At 51.2% G+C, this 18,835-nt stretch overlaps 1 protein-coding gene across 1 annotated transcript in view; it reads right to left on the reverse strand.

Moving 5' to 3' along the window:
* LOC134347760 (ubiquitin-associated and SH3 domain-containing protein A-like) overlaps positions 1 to 18,835 on the reverse strand; it is a 125,156-nt gene that overhangs the window by 83,175 nt on the left and 23,146 nt on the right. The window contains exons 3-4 of the mRNA XM_063050164.1: positions 10,160 to 10,213; positions 7,274 to 7,460 (exon numbers count right to left, since the gene is read on the reverse strand). Of these exons, the coding sequence (XP_062906234.1) occupies positions 7,274 to 7,460; positions 10,160 to 10,213 (241 nt within the window). The remainder of the gene's footprint in view (positions 1 to 7,273; positions 7,461 to 10,159; positions 10,214 to 18,835) is intronic.

Genomic DNA, 18,835 nt, shown 5'->3' on the forward strand with positions numbered 1-18,835 from the left:
GAGAGTGGGCTATGTGGGGGAGGAAGGAGGAGGGGACCCAGGGGAGGTGATAGGGGAGGAGAGTGGACTTTGAGCGAGAGGAAGGAGGAGGGGACCCAGGGGAGGTGATAGGAGAGGAGAGTGGACTATGGGGAGGTGGACGGAGTAGGGGACCGAGGGGTGGTGATAGAGGAGGAGAGTGGACTATGGGGGTAGGAAGGAGGACGGGACCCAGGGGAGGTTATAGGAGAGGAGAGTGGACTATAGGGGGAAGAAGGAGGAGGGGACACAGGGGAGGTGATAGGAGAGGAGAGTCCACTATTGGGGAGAGGAAGGAGGAGGGGGCCCAAGGGAGGTGATAGGAGAGGAGAGTGGACTATGTGGGAGAGGACGGAGGAGGGGACCCAGGTGAGGTGATAGGGGAGGAGAGTGGACTATGGGGTAGAGGAGTGAGGAGGGGACCCAGCTGAGGTGATAGGTGAGGAGAGTGGACAATGAGGGACAGCAAGGAGGAGGTGACCCAGGGGAGGTGATAGGAAAGGAGAGTGGACTATGGAGGAGAGGAAGGAGGAGGGGACCCAGGGGGAGGTGATAGGAAAGGAGAGGAGAGTGGACTATGGAAGAGAGGAAGGAGGAGGGTACCCAGGGGAGGTGATAGGAGAGGAGAGTGGACTTTGGGCGAGAGGAAGCAGGAGGGGACCCAGGGGGGTTGATAGGAGAGGAGAGTGGACTATGGGGGAGAGGAAGGAGGAGGGGACCCAGGGGAGGTGATAGGGGAGGAGAGTAGAATATGGGGGAGAGGAAAGAGGAGGGGACCCACGGGAGGTGATAGGGGAGGAGAGTTGTCCAAGGGGGAGATGAAGGAGGAGGGGATCCAGGAGAGGTGATAGGGGAGGAGAGTGGACTATGGGGGAGAGGACGGAGGAGGGGACCCAGGTAAGATGATAGGGGAGGAGAGTGGACTATGGGGGAGAGGAAGGAGGAGGGGACCCAGGGAAGGTGATAGGAGAGGAGAGTGGACTATGGGGGAGAGGAGTGAGGACGGGACCCAGGTGAGGTGATAGGGGAGGAGAATGGAGAATGAGGGACAGCAAGGAGGAGGTGACCCAGGGGAGGTGATAGGAAAGGAGAGTGGATTATGGGGAAGAGGACGGAGGAGGGGACCCTGGGGAGGTGATAGGAGAGGAGAGGAGAGTGGACTATGCGGGGGAGGAAGGAGGAGGGGACCCAGGGGGAGGTGATAGGGGAGGAGAGTGGACTATGGGGGAGACGAAGGAGGAGGGGACACAGGGGAGGTGATAGGAGAGGAGAGTGGACTATGGGGGGAGGAAGGAGGAGGGGACACAGGGGAGGTGAAAGGAGAGGGAAGTGGACTATGGGGGAGAGGAAGGAGGAGGGGACCCAGGGGAGGCGATAGGGGAGGAGACTGGACTATGGGGGAGAGGAAGGAGGAGGGGACCCAGGGGAGGCGATAGGGGAGGAGACTGGACTATGGAGGAGAGGAAAGAGGAGGGGACCCACGGGAGGTGATATGGGAGGAGAGTGGACTAAGGGGGAGATGAAGGAGGAGTGGACCCAGGGGAGGTGATAGGAGAGGCGCGTGGACTATGGGGGAGAGGAAGGAGGAGGGGACCCAGTTCGAGGTGATAGGCAGCTGAGGAGTGGTAAGAGCCCGAGTGAGGAATGGAACAAGAGGGGAGGGGAAGGGAATTTTTTTGCCGGAAGGGGAGATCTATACTTATGGCTCAGGTTGGAGGATGGCACAAGATGAGGCCATGGACCAATATCTTGCCTCGAGAATGGGGATTGGAAGTAAAATGGTTGGCCACTGAGAAGTTCTGCTTTTGGTGGCTGGCGCAGAGATGCTCAACGAGACGGTCCTCCGATTTGCAATGTGTCTCACTAATGGAGGCTGCAGCAGGAGGACCGGACACAACAGCGTCCACGATATCCTGCACTGAGAAGGAGAACAGACAGAGGTCGTGATACATACTGGTACCAATGACATAGTTAGGAAAAGGGAGGAGGTCCTGAAAACAAACTTCAGGAGCTAGGAAGAAAGTTCAGAAGCAGGACCTCAAAGGTAGTAATCTCAGGATTACTGCCTGTGCCACACTACAGTGAGTATAGGAATAGAGTGAGGTGGAGGTGTGAGGGGATCCAGGAGTGCCCCTATTAACTGTTTGAAGAGAGACAGAGAGAGTCATTTATCATCGATGGTTTGTTTGGAAAAGAGGGAGAGAGACGATGATTGACGGTTGGACTGTCACGGGAGTTAACTTTGGAGTTTTACTTTGGAGATAAAAACTGAGCAGCTCGAAGGTTGCTATGGTGACCAGTGGCTGGTTGTTGATATACACGACCAACCATCTTATTTATGCCCCTCATGATTTTATAAATGTCTGTAAGGTCTCTCAACCTCCAACGCTCTAGAGGAAAAAGCCACAGCCTACTGAGTCTCTCCTTAAGGCTCAAGTCCAGACAACATCCTTGTCAACCTTTTTTGCACCCTTTCCAGCTTTATGACATATCCTTCCTATACTAAGGCAACCGGAATTGCAGACAGTAACCCAAGTGTGGCTCAATACTGTGAGGGGATCCATTGGAAGTAACTTTGGATTTCTACTGAGTTTTACTTTGGAGACAGCACTGAGCAGCTCGAAGGTTGCTATGGTGACCAACAGGACATTGTTGGTGTTACTTCCAAGGACTTGTTGCCTGCTTGTGCCTTTCTTCACAGACAAAGGAAGGAGGGACTCTTTGAATGACAGGTGATGCTCAGCCTGGTGAAATAAATAGGAGGTCAGATGATACAGACCTCAGACACATGATCTGGACGCTGAATGAGCATTGTTGTGCCCGCAGAGAAAGTGGGTTTTGGAGGTTCGATCAGGCGGATCGATCCAAATTCCTCTTCCAGCGGTGAAGAAGGGGTCGACTGGTGGGGAGTTGTCTATGTGTCCACCCTTGCAGGGGTGATAGCTCCACCACAGGAAAACCAGTCCCCCTGGTTAAAGTCACAGTGGGTGACTTATGAAGGATTTCGGAGGACGACGAGAAGATCGACGGCATCAGCTCACCTGAAGACTCTACTCTCTTTCTCTCTCCCCATCGCTATTCAACTAAATACTAAGAACTGAACTGAACTTTACTGAACATCGTAAGACTGTATCTTTTTACCCCTAGACTTAAAGATTGGTTTTTCATACATATATATTCCACACTTACTTTTATATAAAATCATTGCTAACCTGTTTGATTTATCTTCACTTAGTTTACTGTATTGCGTAGTTATTAATGAATATTATTAGTTATCAGCAATACTGGACTCCAAAATGGTTTCTATTTCTGCTGGTTTCTCTATTCCCGTCACGGGGTATGTGACAGAGGATAAATGCGTGGCTGAGGGATTGGAGCAGGGGGCAGGGATTCAGATTTCTGGATCATTAGGACCTTTTTTTGGGGCAGGTGTGACCTGTACAAAAGGGACGGGTTGCACTTGAATCCCAGGGGTCCAATATCCTGGCGGGAAGGTTTGCTAAGGCTGCTGGGGAGAGTTTAAACTGCTGGGGGGTGGGAACCAAACTGATGAGATGGAGGAAGAGGCGGTTGGCTCACAAATAGAGAAAGCTTGGAGACGGTGCGAGAGGGAGGATAGGCAGGTGATAGAGAAGGGATGCGCCTAGACTGATGGTTTGAGATGTCCCTATTTTAACGTGAGGAGTATTATGAACAAAGCAGATGAGCTTAGAGCGTGGATCAGTACTTGGATCTATGATGTTGTGGTCATTACAGAGACTTGGATGGCTCCGGGGCAGGAATGGCTACTTAGAGTGCCAGGCTTTAGATGTTTCAGAAAGGACAGGGTGCGGGGGGGGGTGCAAGAGAGGTGGGTGCATGGCACTGCTGATCAGAGATAGTGTCATGGCTGCAGAAAAGGAGGAAGTCATGGAGGGATTGTCTACGGAGTCTCTGTAGGTGGTAGTTAGGAACAGGAAGGGGTCAATAACTCTACTGGGTGTTTTTTATCGACCACCCAATAGTAACAGGGACATTGAGGAGCAGATAGGGAGACATATTCTGGAGAGGTGTAATAATAACAGGGTTGTCGTGGTGGGTGATTTTAATTTCCCAAATATTGATTGGCATCTCCCTGGAGCAAGGGGTTTGGATGGGGTGGAGTTTGTTTGGTGTGTTCAGGAAGGTTTCTTGACACAATATGTAGATAAGCCTACAAGAGGAGAGGCTGTACTTGATTTGGTTTTGGGAAATGAACCTGGTCAGGTGTCAAATATTTCAGTGGGAGAGCATTTTGGAGATAGTGATCACAATTCTATCTCATTTACCATTGCATTGGAGAGGGATAGGAACAGACAAGTTAGAAAAGCATTTAATTGGAGTAAGGGGAAATATGAGGCTATCAGGCAGGAACTTGGAAGCATAAATTGGGAACAGATGTTCTCAGGGAAATGTATGGAGAAAATGTGGCAAATGCTCGGGGATATTTGCGTGGGGTTCTGCATAGGTACGTTCCAATGAGACAGGGAAAGGATGGTAGGGTACAGGAACCATGGTGTACAAGGCTGTTGTAAATCTAGTCAAGAAGAAAAGAAGAGCTTACGAAAGGTTCAAAAAACCAGGTAATGATAGAGATCTTGAAGATTATAAGGCTAATAGAAAGGAGCTTAAGAATGAAATTAGGAAAGCCAGAAGGGGCCATGAGAAGGCCTTGGCGGACAGGATTAAGGAAAACCCCAAGGCATTCTATAAGTATGTGAAGAGCAAAGGGATAAGATGTGAAAGAATAGGACCTGTCAAGTGTGACAGTGGAAAAGTGTGTATGGAACCAGAGGAGATAGATAAAAATTAGTGAGGGTTTTAGGGAACAGGCCAAATTTCTTTAGTTTTCTCAGGACGTAAAGGCGCTGGTGGGCCTTCTTGGCAGTGAACTCTGCTTGGTTGGACCAAGTCAGGTCACTTGTGATATTGACCCCAAGGAACTTAAAGCTTTTGACCTGTTCCACTTGCGCACCACTGGTGTAAATTGGGTTGTGCGGTCTGCTACTCCTTCTGAAGTCAACAACCAATTCCTTCGTCTTGCTCTGTGCAAAGATATTGCCTGGATTGGGGACCATGCCTTATGACAATAGGTTAAGTGAGCTCGGCCTTTTTTCCTTGGAGTGACGGAGGATGAGAGGTGACCTGATAGAGGTGTATAAGATATTGAGAGGCGTTGATCGTGTGGATAGTCAGAGGCTTTTCTCCAGGGCTGAAATGGCTAGCACTAGAGGGCATAGTTTTAAGGTGCTTGCAAGTAGGTACAGAGATGTCAGGGGTAAGTTTTTTATGCAGAGAGTGGTGAGTGCATGGAATGGGCTGCCGGCAACGGTGGTGGAGGCGGATATGATAGGGTCTTTTAAGAGACTCCTGGACAGGTATATGGAGCTTAGAAAAATAGAGGGCTGTGGGTAACCCCTGGTATTTCTATAGTAAGGACATGTTCAGCTTTGTGAGCCGAAGTGTATTGTGCTTTCTGTTTTCTGTGTTCTAGATGACCCCAGTTGCTTTATAATGGGTCTCACTAATACAGGTTGCAGAAGGACGCAATAGGTGACCCGGCTGACTTGCAGGTGAAGTGTTGCTTGACGTGGAAGGACTGTTTGGGGCTTTGAATGGAGGTGAGGGAGCAGACGTGGCACTTTGGCGACTTGCAGGGATAAGTGCTGGAAGGGAGGTTAGTGGGGAGAGACGAATGGACAAGGGAATTTTCCCTCCCCCCTCTCTTTTTCTAATCCCCACTCTGACCCTTTGCCTCTTCTACCCACCTATCACCTCCTCATGGGTCCCTTCCTCCTTCCCTTTTGTCTCGGGTACACGCTCCTCTCCTATCAGATTCCTTCTTCTCCAGTCCTCTATCTTTCCCACCCACCTGGGTTCACCTATCACCTCGAGCCATCCTCTCTTCCCTCCCCCCACCTTTTATTCTGATGACTTCTCCCCTCCTTTCCAGTCCTGAAGAAGGGTCTCGGCCCAAAACGTCGACTCTTTATTCATTTCCATAGATGCTGCCTGGCCTGCTGAGTTCCTCCAGCATTTTGTGTGTGGAGGTTAATGCAGACAAGTATGAGATGATGCACTTTGTGAGGACAGACAGGACAGGACAAGTGGGGGGGACACCTCAAGAGTGTGGGGTGTTGTGGTGCAAGTCCACAGCTCCCTGATTGTGCTGACGGAGGTGGATGGGTTCGTGAAGAAGCCACTTGGTATGTTTGACTTCACAACCCAGGCAGAGAGTGTAAGAGTTGCAGCTGTACAAGCACTTGGAGCGCCCCAGTCACCACAGCACAGGATGTGGTAGCATTACAAGAGATTCACCAGGGTGCAGGAACCCAGCAGGTCAAGAGGCACTGATATCCAGAAGCAGAGTCTTGACAATTTCTCCCTACCCCCTCAGACTCGGCTTGAGCTACTGAGTTCCTGCAGCAGGCTGCATGCTCCAGGTTCCAGTGGCTGACTCATCGGTTGTCACTGGACTTGGTGTTACAGGGAGAGATCTGATAGGACGGGTTCCTTCTCACTGGAGTGTGGCAGGCTGAGAGCTGAACTAATAACAGTTTATAAAGTTATGGGGGTCATAGATATGGCGGGTAGTCACAGTCTTTGAGGTTGGGTCAATCTGGAACTGGAGGCACAGGTTTAAGCTGAGAGGTGAAAGAGTTAAAGGAGATCTGAGGGGTGAGTTTTTCACACACCTGAGGGGTGGTGGGTACAAATTTACACAGATGAGGAGCAATTTCTTTAGCCAGAGTCTAGTGAATCTGTGAAATTCATTGCCACAGACGGCTCTGATCATTGGGTGTATTTAAAGTGGAGGTTAACGGGTGGGTTCTTTATTAGTCAGGCTGTCAAAGGTTACAGGAAGAAGGCAGGAGAATGGGATTAAGAGGGATAATAAATCAGCCATGATGGAATGGTGGAGCAGACTCGATGGGCTGAATGGCCTGATTCCATGGTCTCAGTAGGATGAGGTTCCGGGGAGGTGGTGGAGGTGGGTACAATGATCATGTTTAAAAGGGATTTGGACAGGTACATGTTTGAGAACGGTTTAAGGGATATGCAGGTAAATGGGACAGGCTGAAAGAGACCATTTGGTCTGTGTGGACGAGATGAGCCCAAGGGCCTGTCTATGACACAGGAAGAGTCCAGACCCCTAGCAAAGTTCCTCACTCTGACCCTCATCCACTGGTTCGACCAGGACTAAAGGCTCCCATTTCCCTGCTGAGCTGGGCCTTACTGTGAAGAAGTGGCAGAGGCTGACGTGTGGGAAGACCTCATGAGCTTGGTTCCTGCCGCATTGTTTCTCACTCTCGTCCCAGAATGCCATCAGCTTGACCCAGAGCAGACCCGATGGACACAGATACACCACGTACTCCTGTGGAATGGGGTCATCACGGGTCGGGTCATTCCCATGCGCAAGAATCCTGTCAGAGACATTGCTGTGGTGAGTCTACAGGAGGCAATATGTGTCATAAAGTTATCTATGACCACAGCACAGAAACTTATTCTGGCCAGTCCCGTCAACCTGAACCCAGACTACAGCCTCCAAACCCCTCCCATCCATGTATCGATCCAAAATTCGCTTAAATGTTGAAATCTAACCTGCATCCATCACTTCCACTGCCAGCTCGTTCCACACTCTCACTGAGTGAAGAGGTTCCCTCGCAGGTTCCTTTGAGGAGGACCATACTCACCCAGACAACGGCCTTGATCACTGGAGAGGGACGAGACGTTGTGGTGGGAAGTGTGAGGAGGCAGCTTGAAGGAGGGGTTGGGGACAGCAGGGGCTGGGTTGATGAATGGCAGACTAGGCTGGATGGCCTGTGCTGCTGCTGTTCTGGTGAAGCATGGAGCTCAGGAGCTGAAAGCCGTTCTGGAACAGCACGATCAGCCCTGTGGAGGTCATTGTCTATGCCTGAGGTCACCTCACAGGGAAGGTGGGCCTGGGCCTGGGGCCTGGGCCCAGGACATCACTGAGGGCTTGATCCTTGGAGGTTTTCTGAGGCAGTTGTGCTGCATCCTGTGATCCAGCCGAGGAGGATCAGAAGACAGGGCCACCGATAATGGTGAGTGGTCCTCAGGTCGCTGGCAGCAGAGACTGTCGACACATCCACCAGTCCCGAAGTGCTGGGAAACAGGAGCAAACAGGCACCATATTGGACAGCATGGCCCCCTTTTGTACAGGGAAATGGTGAGGTGTTTGTACTGTGGCCATGGGGTTTTCAAGGGGTGATGGGTGGGGATTGGGAGTGAGATCTGCAGTTGCTCAGGGGTATTGGGCATTTCTAGGAGCTGGGCTCGGGAAATCTCAGGGCCCCATTATCAGCTGCTAAACCCTGAGTGAGGGCCAAATCTATCAGGGACACCTGGTGTGTGTATCATCCTGTGGTGGGATCTGAAACAGAGCCTTAGGGGAGGGGTGTCATCACAGGAAGATAGCAAAATCACACGACTGAAGTGGGGGATGAGTCACACACATCCGCCTGTTCACAGACAGGAAACCACACCTGCTGTCTATAGTCTGCAGGTGGAGAGATCCATGGAGGTGAACCAGCAGGACATTCCTTCCTGTCCACAGCAAAATCACATCCCCATTGTCCTCCATTCATTCCTCCCCCTCCCCTCCCCCCTTCCCTTCCAACCCATGCCTCCACCACCCTCCCTCACCTCAGTCATTGCAATGACACAGTGACCTCATTTTTCCGTAAGAACTGATAGTGAGTTACTTACTCTTCAATAGTCGGCCACACCCATGGAATTCTTCAGTAACTGCAGTAACCTGTCACTATGAGTGAGCCTGTAACCCGTCACTGTGAGTGAACCTGTAACCCCTCACTGGGAGTGAGCCTGTAACCCCTCACAGTGAGTGAACCTGTAACCTGTCACAGTGAGTGAGCCTGTAACCCGTCACAGTGAGTGAACCTGTAACTCCTTACCGGCAGTGAGCCTGTAACCCCTCACCGGGAGTGAGCCTGTAACCCATCACCGGGAGTGAAACTGTAACCCGTCACTGTGAGTGAACCTATAACCCATCACTGGGAGTGAGCCTGTAACCCATCACCATGAGTGAACCTGTAACCCGTCACTGTGAGTGAGCCTGTAACCCCTCACTGTGAGTGAATGGGTAACCCCTCATTCTGAGTGAACCTGTAACCTGTCACTGTGAGGGAACCTGTAACCCCTCACTGTGAGTGAACCTGTAACCCCTCACTGTGAGTGAGCCTGTAACCCGTCACTATGAGTGAACCTGTAACCCATTACTGTGAGGCAACCTGTAACCCGTCACCATGAGTGAACCTGTAACCCGTAACCATGAGTGAACCTGTAACCTGTCACAGTGAGTGAACCTGTAACACCTCACTAGGAGTGAGCCTGTAACCCCTCACTGTGAGTGAACCTGTGACCCATCACTGGGAGTGAACCTGTAACCCGTCACAGTGAGTGAACCTGTAACTCCTTACCGGCAGTGAGCCTGTAACCCCTCACCGGGAGTGAGCCTGTAACCCATCACCGGGAGTGAACCTGTAACCTGTCACAGTGAGTGAACCTATAACCCGTAACCATGAGTGAACCTGTAACCCGTCACCATGAGTGAACCTGTAACCCGTAACCATGAGTGAACCTGTAACCTGTCACAGTGAGTGAACCTGTAACACCTCACTAGGAGTGAGCCTGTAACCCCTCACTGTGAGTGAACCTGTGACCCATCACTGGGAGTGAACCTGTAACCCGTCACAGTGAGTGAACCTGTAACTCCTTACCGGCAGTGAGCCTGTAACCCCTCACCGGGAGTGAGCCTGTAACCCATCACCGGGAGTGAACCTGTAACCCATCATAGTGAGTGAGCCTATAACCCGTAACCATGAGTGAACCTGTAACCTGTCACAGTGAGTGAACCTGTAACCCCTCACTGGGAGTGAGCCTGTAACCCCTCACTGTGAGTGAACCTGTAACCCATCACTGTGAGTGAACCTGTAACCCGTCACCATGAGTGAACCTGTAACCTGTCACAGTGAGTGAGCCTGTAACCCGTCACTGGGTATGAACTTGTAGCCCATCACCAGGACAGACACTATAACCCTCCCCGAGGTCCCAGACAGACACCGTTAGTGATGGCACTCACCAGTCAGCTGCTTCCTGAAACCCCGCTCTGCCTGTTGCTGCTAAAGCCTTCTGCCTGTGGAGAGAGACAAAACCCATCAAGTTCTTCACTCTGGCCGTGGCTTTAACCTTGACCGCACCGGCTGCTGGTATTGAGATAACAATGTGCATTCTGAGCAGAGAAACGGGCCCTTCGGCCCGCCCTGCCCATTCTGACCTTCTGTGGCCCTCTGCACTGATCCCATTCCCTGCATTACGTCTTACTACCGACATATCATCTAAAGTCTCTTATAACTTTCACCATATCTGCCTTCAGCACCTCCTCCAGCAGCAAGTTCCAGATGTCATCCACACTATTTCAGTAAAACTTCTTTCTCAGGTCACCTTTAAAACTCATCCCTCTCACCCTAAAACTCGGCCCCTCTGATTTGGACTCGCCGACAGTTCTAGAAAGGAGAGGGTACAATAAAGGGAAAAGAGAAAACAGAGAGAAGACCAGAAGAGTGTCAGCAGTAATCCTTGAGGTTTCACATCTCCGGAAGAGCAGGAGGAGGGAGCGACCCTTTAGAAAGTAGAACAGATGTTTACAAAGCTGAACAATGTTCCAGATAGGGTAATACCCAGACTGAGATGCAGCCACCCAGGAGAGGTGATTTCAGAGACAGTTTGGTGGTTGTCAGTGCTGCTCCCTAGTGTTTGCTCAGTTGAAGACAAACTGAATTGTGTTTGTCCGCAGACTTCCATGGGCTTGTTTTTGCCAACAATATCCATGAGCTCAGGGATTTGGGCAATACATATATATTATTTGTGTGTGTGACTATATGTTCACTGCTACCTTATATATGTGTCTTGTGCTGTGTATGATAGTTAGTACCATGTTTTGTACCTTGACCCAGAGGAACGCTCTCTCATCTGGCTGCATTCTTGGCATTTATGTACAGTTGAGTTTTAAAACTTGAACTTGAATGTGAAGTCTTTGGATAAACTTGATTAGGGAGCTTATGGTAAAGGAACCCTGAAGAGTCAGTGATCATAATCTCAAAGAATTCACGCTGAAGGTGAAGTCTTGGGAAAGGTAGAGATGCAGAGAGGATGTGCGGGATCTGCAATCTTTCAACATGGATGTCACAGGGCCAGGACATTCCCACGGTTAGAGGTCTATATACAATGTTCGGTGTGGAGCCAGAGGATGGGAGGTTGCTGCTGTTAAGGGGAGAAAGGAATCGGCTGAGTGACATCGGATCTGTCTGTGACATCTCTGGAACAAATTCTGAACGCCATAAGCTGCCACTTAGAGACTCGCCAGTAACCGAGTCAGTCAGTATGGATTTGGTAGAGAAGCCTCAGACTTGAACATGGACTTTAGAAAGTAACAAGGCAGGGCAATAAAACCCACACAAACTTTGATGAGACAGTTGATGCCCCATGTCACAAACAAGAGAAAATCTGCAGATGCTGGAAATCCAAGCAACGTGCACAACATGCTGGAGGAACTCAGGCAGCATGTATGGATAAGAGCACAGTCGATGTTTCAGGCTGACAGCCTTCAGCAGGACTGGAGAAAAGGATATGAGGAGTAGAATTAAAAGGTGGTGAGAGGGGAGAGAGAAACACAAGGTGATAGGTGAAACCGGGATAGGGGGAGGGATGAAGTAAAGAGCTGCACCAATGCAGTCGTCGATGTAGTGTGGGAAAAATGGGAGGCAGACAGCAGTGTAGGGTTGGAGCATAATCTGTTCCATGTAGCTAACAAAAAGGCAGGCATAGCTGGGAACCATGCAAGTCCCCGTGGCTACACCTTTTGTTTGAAGGAAATGGGGGGAGCCAAAAGAGAAATTATTAAGAGTGAGGATAAGTTCCGCTAAATGGAGGAAGCGGTGGTGGAGGGGAACTGGTTGGGTCAGGTGTCCAGAAAGAGCACACTGTCTCTGTCTCTGGAGACAGTGTATCCACCGATGTCCATTATAAACCCACGGACACTCACAGCTACCTGGACTGTACCTCGTCCCACCCTGCTACTTGTAAAAATGCCATCCGCTTCTCTCAATTCCTCCGTCTCCACCGCATCTGCTCTCAGGATGAGGCTTTTCATTCCAGAACAAAGGAGATGTCCTCCTTCTTCAAAGAAAGGGGCTTCCCTTCCTCCACCATCAACGCTGCCCTCAACTGCATCTCTTCAATTTCACTGACGTCTGCTCTCACCCCATCCTCCCGTCACGCTACCAGGGATAGGGTATGTCTCGTCCTCACCTACCACCCCACCAGCCTCCATGTCCAGCATATAATTCTCTGAACTTCCGCCACCTCCAACAGGATCCCACCACCAAGCCCATTTTCCCTCTCCGCCCCACCCACTTTTTGCTTTCTACAGGGATCACTCCCGACACGACTCCCTTGTCCATTCATCCCTCCCCCTGATCTCCCAGTGGCTCTTATCCTTGCAAGTGGAGCAAGTACTACACCTGGCCCTATACCTCCTCCCTCAATATCATTCAGAGCCCCAAACAGGCCTTCCAGGTGAGACGACACTTCACCTGTGAGTCTGTTGGGGTCATTTTCTGTGTCCGGTGCTCCCGGTGTGGCCTCCTGTATATTGGGGAGACCCGACATAGATTGGGAGACCATTTTGCCGAGCACTTATGTTTTGTCCACCAGAAGAAGCATGGTCTCCCAGTGGCCCATTTTAATTCCACTTCCCATTCCCATTCTGATATGTCCATCCATGGTCTCCTCTACTGTCATGATGAAGCCACACTCAGGTTGGAGGAACAACACCTTGTATTCCGTCTGGGTAGCCTCCAACCTGATGGCAAGAACATTGATTTTTCGAACTTCTGGTAATGCCCCTCCTCCGCTTCCCCTTTCCCTCTCTCTTTGCCCATCCATCACCTCTCTCTAGTGCTCCTCCCCACTTTTCTTGCTTCCATGGCCTTCTCTCCTCTCCTATTTGACTCCCCCCTTCTCCAGCCCTCTGTCTCTTTCAACAAACAACTTCCCAGCTCTTTATTTCATCCCTCCCCCTCCCATTTTCACCTATCTTCATGTGCTTCTCTCTTCCCCCACCACCCCCAGCTTTTAATTCTACTCCTCATCTTTTGTTCTCCAGTCCTACCAAAGGGTTTCAGCCCAAGACGTCAACTGTACTTTTTCCATAGAAGCTGCCTGGCCTGCTGAGTTCCTCCAGCATTTTCTGCGTGTTGCTTTGATGTCCATGTGACAGGTTGGTCAACACAGTAAAAGCCATGGGAATTGAGGGAGTGGTGAACTGAGTCCAAGGTCAGTGGTCAACAGGCCAGCAGTGGGGATACTCCCCTGCTGTGGACAACGGTCTCAGCTCTGACTGTGATAACTGGTTGAGATAGGGGCACTATGTATGGGAGAAATGATCACCCCCACCCGCCCTGTCTGAGGTGATGCTGACTGTCTGTGAAACTGGTTGAACCAGAGGGTGAGTGAGCTTGCTCAGAGTAGGTGGGGCTAGCTGAGGGTGGGCAGAACTCCCTGTGAATGGGCGGGGCTAGATGAGGGTGGGTGGAGTTTGATTAGGGTGGGCGGAGTCCCTGTGAATAGGCGGGGCTAGATGAGGATGGGTGGAGTTTGATTAGGGTGGCGGAGTCCCTGTGAATAGGCGGGGCTAGATGAGGGTGGGTGGAGTTTGATTAGGGTGGGCGGAGCCCCTGTGAATAGGCGGGGCTAGATGAGGGTGGGTGGAGTTTGATTGGGGTGGGCGGAGTCCCTGTGAATAGGCGGGGCTAGATGAGGGTGGGTGGAGTTTGATTAGGGTGGGCAGAACTCCCTGTGAATGGGCGGGGCTAGATGAGGGAGGGTGGAGTTTGATTAGGGTGGGCGGAGTCCCTGTGAAGGGGCGGGGCTAGATGAGGGTGGGTGGAGTTTGATTAGGGTGGGCAGAACTCCCTGTGAATAGGCGGGGCTAGATGAGGGTGGGTGGAGTTTGATTAGGGTGGGCGGAGTCCCTGTGAAGGGGCGGGGCTAGATGAGGGTGGGTGGAGTTTGATTAGGGTGGGCAGAACTCCCTGTGAATGGGCGGGGCTAGATGAGGGTGGGTGGAGTTTGATTAGGGTGGGCGGAGTCCCTGTGAATAGGCGGGGCTAGATGAGGGTGGGTGGAGTTTGATTAGGGTGGGCGGAGCCCCTGTGAATAGGCGGGGCTAGATGAGGGTGGGTGGAGTTTGATTAGGGTGGGCGGAGCCCCTGTGAATAGGCGGGGCTAGATGAGGGTGGGTGGAGTTTGATTAGGGTGGGCGGAGTCCCTGTGAATGGGCGGGGTTAGATGAGGATGGGTGGAGTTTGATTAGGGTGGGCAGAACTCCCTGTGAATGGGCGGGGCTAGATGAGGGTGGGTGGAGTTTGATTAGGGTGGGCGGAGTCCCTGTGAATGGGCGGGGCTAGATGAGGGTGGGTGGAGTTTGATTAGGGTGGGCGGAGTCCCTGTGAATGGGCGGGGCTAGATGAGGGTGGGTGGAGTTTGATTAGGGTGGGCGGAGTCCCTGTGAATAGGCGGGGCTAGATGAGGATGGGTGGAGTTTGATTAGGGTGGGCGGAACTCCCTGTGAATGGGCGGGGCTAGATGAGGGTGGGTGGAGTTTGATTAGGGTGGGCGGAGTCCTGTGAATAGGCGGGGCTAGATGAGGATGGGTGGAGTTTGTTTAGGGTGGGCGGAGTCCCTGTGAATGGGCGGGGCTAGATGAGGGTGGGTGGAGTTTGATTAGGGTGGGCGTAGTCCCTGTGAATGGGCGGGGCTAGATGAGGATGGGTGGAGTTTGATTAGGGTGGGCGGAGTCCCTGTGAATGGGCGGGGCTAGATGAGGGTGGGTGGAGTTTGATTAGGGTGGGCAGAACTCCCTGTGAATGGGCGGGGCTAGATGAGGGTGGGTGGAGTTTGATTAGGGTGGGCGGAGTCCCTGTGAAGGGGCGGGGCTAGATGAGGATGGGTGGAGTTTGATTAGGGTGGGCCGAGTCCCTGTGAATAGGCGGGGCTAGATGAGGATGGGTGGAGTTTGATTAGGGTGGGCGGAGTCCCTGTGAATGGGCGGGGCTAGATGAGGGTGGGTGGAGTTTGATTAGGGCGGGCGGAGTCCCTGTGAATGGGCGGGGCTAGATGAGGGTGGGTGGAGTTTGATTAGGGTGGGCGGAGTCCCTGTGAATGGGCGGGGTTAGATGAGAATGGGTGGAGTTTGATTAGGGTGGGCGGAGTCCCTGTGAAGGGGCGGGGCTAGATGAGGATGGGTGAAGTTTGATTAGGGTGGGCGGAGTCCCTGTGAATGGGCGGGGCTAGATGAGGGTGGGTGGAGTTTGATTAGGGTGGGCGGAGTCCCTGTTAATGGGCGGGGTTAGATGAGGGTGGGTGGAGTTTGATTAGGGTGGGCGGAGTCCCTGTGAATGGGCGGGGCTAGATGAAGGTGGGTGGAGTTTGATTAGGGCGGGCGGAGTCCCTGTTAATGGGCGTGGCTAGATGAGGATGGGTGGAGTTTGATTAGGATGGGCGGAGTCCCTGTGAATGGGCGGGGCTAGATGAGGGTGGGTGGAGTTTGATTAGGGTGGGCGGAGTCCCTGTGAATGGGCGGGGCTAGATGAGGATGGGTGGAGTTTGATTAGGGTGGGCGGAGTCCCTGTGAATGGGCGGGGCTAGATGAGGATGGGTGGAGTTTGATTAGGATGGGCGGAGTCCCTGTGAATGGGCGGGGCTAGATGAGGATGGGTGGAGTTTGATTAGGATGGGCGGAGTCCCTGTGAATGGGCGGGGCTAGATGAGCAGTGGGAATCAGAATCAGGTTTATTGTCACCGGCATGTGACATGAAATTTGTTAACTTAGCAGCAGCAGTTCAATGTAATACATAATGTAGCAGACAGAACACAAATAATAATATTAATAAATAAAATTTTAAAATATAATAAAAAATAAATCAATTACAGTAAACGTGTATTGAATAGATTTTTAAAAAGTGCAAAAACAGAAATACGGTACATTAAAAAAGTGAGGCAGTATCCAAGGGTTCAATGTCCATTTAGGAATCAGATTGCAGAAGGTAAAAAGCTGTTCCTGAATCGCTGAGTGTGTGCCTTCAGGCTTCTGTATCTCCTGCTCGATGGTAACAGTTAGAAAAGGGCATGCCCTGGGTGCTGGAGGTCTTTAGTAATGGACGCTGCCTTTCTGAGACACCGCTCCCTGAAGATGTCCTGGATACTTTGTAGGCTAGTGCCCAAGATGGAGCTGACTAGATTTACAACCTTCTGCAGCTTCTTTCGGTCCTGTGCAGTAGCCCCTCCATACCAGACAGTGATACAAATGCTTGCCATGGTACATCTAGAAGTCTTTGAGTTTTTGAGAAGAGGCAGAGGACGAGCTTGCTCCCAGAGAGGTAAGGCCCGGTAATTGTCTTTAATTAATTAATTAAATTAACTTAGGAGTTGGTAATGGAGGCAGTAGACAGGGCAGTCAAGTGCTCTGATTGTAGGATGTGGGAGTCAGGGCGAGCACAATTGTCCCCGATAACTACACCTGGAAAAGGTGCATCCAGCTGCAGCTCCTGACAAACCGAGTTAGTGAACTGGAGCTGGAGCTGGATGAACTTCGGATCATTCGGGAGGCAGAGGAAGAAATAAACAGGAGTTACAGAGAGATAGTCACCCCTAAAAGTCAGGAGACAGGTAGCTGGGTGACTGTCAGGAGAGGGAAGGGTAATAGACAGAATGAGCAGAGCACCCCTGTGGCCGTCCCCACCAATAATTAGTATATCATTTTGGATACTGTTGATGAGGATGACCTACCAGGGACAAGTTGCAGTGGTTGCGTCTCTGGCACTGAGACTGGACCCTCAGCTCAGAAGGGAAGGAGGGAAAAGAGGACAGCAGTAGTGATAGGGGATTCGCCAGTTAGGGGGACAAATAAGAGGTTTTGTGGGAGAGATCGAGAATCCCGGATGGTCTGTTGCCTCCCTGGTGCCAAGATCCGCGATATCTCGGATCGAGTTCTCAGTATTCTCAGGAGAGAGGGTGAGCAGCCAGATGTCGTGGTCCACATGGGGACCAGCGACATAGATAGGAGTAGGGATGAGGTCCTGAAAAAGGAATATAGGGAGTTAGGAAAGAAGTTAAAAAGCAGGGCCTCAAGGGTGGTAATCTCGGGATTGCTGCCTGTGCCACGAGACAGAGAGGGTAGGAACAGGAAGTTATGGCAGATGAATGCATGGCTGAAGATTTGGTGCAGGGGGCGGGGGTTCAGATTTCTGGATCATTGGGATCTCTTCTAGGGAAGGTCTGACCTGTACAAAAATGACGGGCTGCACCTGAACTGGAAAGGGATCCTGGCGGGCAGCTTTGCTAGAGCTGTTGGGGAGGGTTTAAACTAGTTTGGCAGCGGGGTGGGAATCAGAATGTGAGTGCAGAGATTAGGGTAGAAGGACAAGGGTATGACAGTATGTGTTCTGAGTTGGTGAGGAAGGACAGACAGGGGACAAAACATAAATGTAGCCAGTTAGAGGGGTTGAAATGTGTCTATTTCAATGCTAGGAGTATTAGGAATAAAGGGGATGAACTTACAGTATGGATCAGTATGTGGAACTATGATGCTGTGGCTGTTACTGAAACTTGGCTGGAGGAAGGGCAGGATTGGCTGATGCAGGTACAGGGGTTTAGGTGTTTTAAAAGGAATAGGATGGGAGGTAGAAAGTGTGGGGGGGAGTAGCATTACTGGTCAGGGATAGTATCACGGCTATAGAAAGGGAGGAGGCTGCAGAGGGAGTGTCCACTGAGTCGGTGTGGGTGGAAGTCAGAAATAGGAAGGGATCAATCACTGTGCTGGGAGTAGTCCATAGGCCTCTAAATAGCCCTTGGGACACCGAGGAGCAGATAAGCAGGCAGATTTTAGAATGGTGCAGGAAATATAGGGTTGTGGTTATGGGTGATTTCAACTTCCCTCATATTGACTGGCACCTCCTGACTGCAAGGGGGATAGATGGGGCTGAATTTGTCAGGTGTGTTCAGGAAGGATTCCTGACACAGTATGTGGACTGGCCGTCGAGAGGAGAGGCCATACTTGATCTAGTTCTGGGTAATGAACCTGGTCAGGTGGCAGACCTCTTGGTGGGGGAGCATTTTGGTGGGAGTGACCACAACTCCCTGAGCTTCAGCATAGCTATGGAAAAGGATAAAAACAGACAAAATGGGAAAGTGCTTAACTGGGGAAGGGCTAACTATGAAGGGATGAGGCAGGAACTAGCGAGGGTAAATTGGAAACAGATGTTCAAGGGTGAAAGCACAGAAGTAATGTGGAGGAAGTTTAGGGACCACTAGGGCTGGGTTCAGGATAGGTTTGTCCCACTGAGACAAGGAAAAAATGGTAGGAAAAGGGAACCGTGGCTGACGAAACACGTGAGGCAACTCGTTGAGGAAGAAGGAAGCATATGTTAGATATAAGAAGCAGGAAGCAGGAGGGGCTCATGAGAAATATAGGGTAGCCAGGAAGGAGCTTAAGAAAGGATTTAGGAGAGCTCGAAGGGGGCATGAGAAGGCCTTGCCAGGTAGGATTAAGGAGAACCCCAAGGCATTCTATGCGTATGTGAAGAACAGAAGGATGACAAGAATGAAGGTGGGGCCGCTAAAGGATAAAGAAGGCAACATGTGCCTGGAGTTGGAGGAGGTTGGGGAGGTCCTAAATGAATACTTTGCTTCAGTATTC

Source organism: Mobula hypostoma, chromosome 6 (genome assembly GCF_963921235.1).
Source record: "Mobula hypostoma chromosome 6, sMobHyp1.1, whole genome shotgun sequence".
Classification (NCBI taxonomy): domain Eukaryota; kingdom Metazoa; phylum Chordata; class Chondrichthyes; order Myliobatiformes; family Myliobatidae; genus Mobula; species Mobula hypostoma.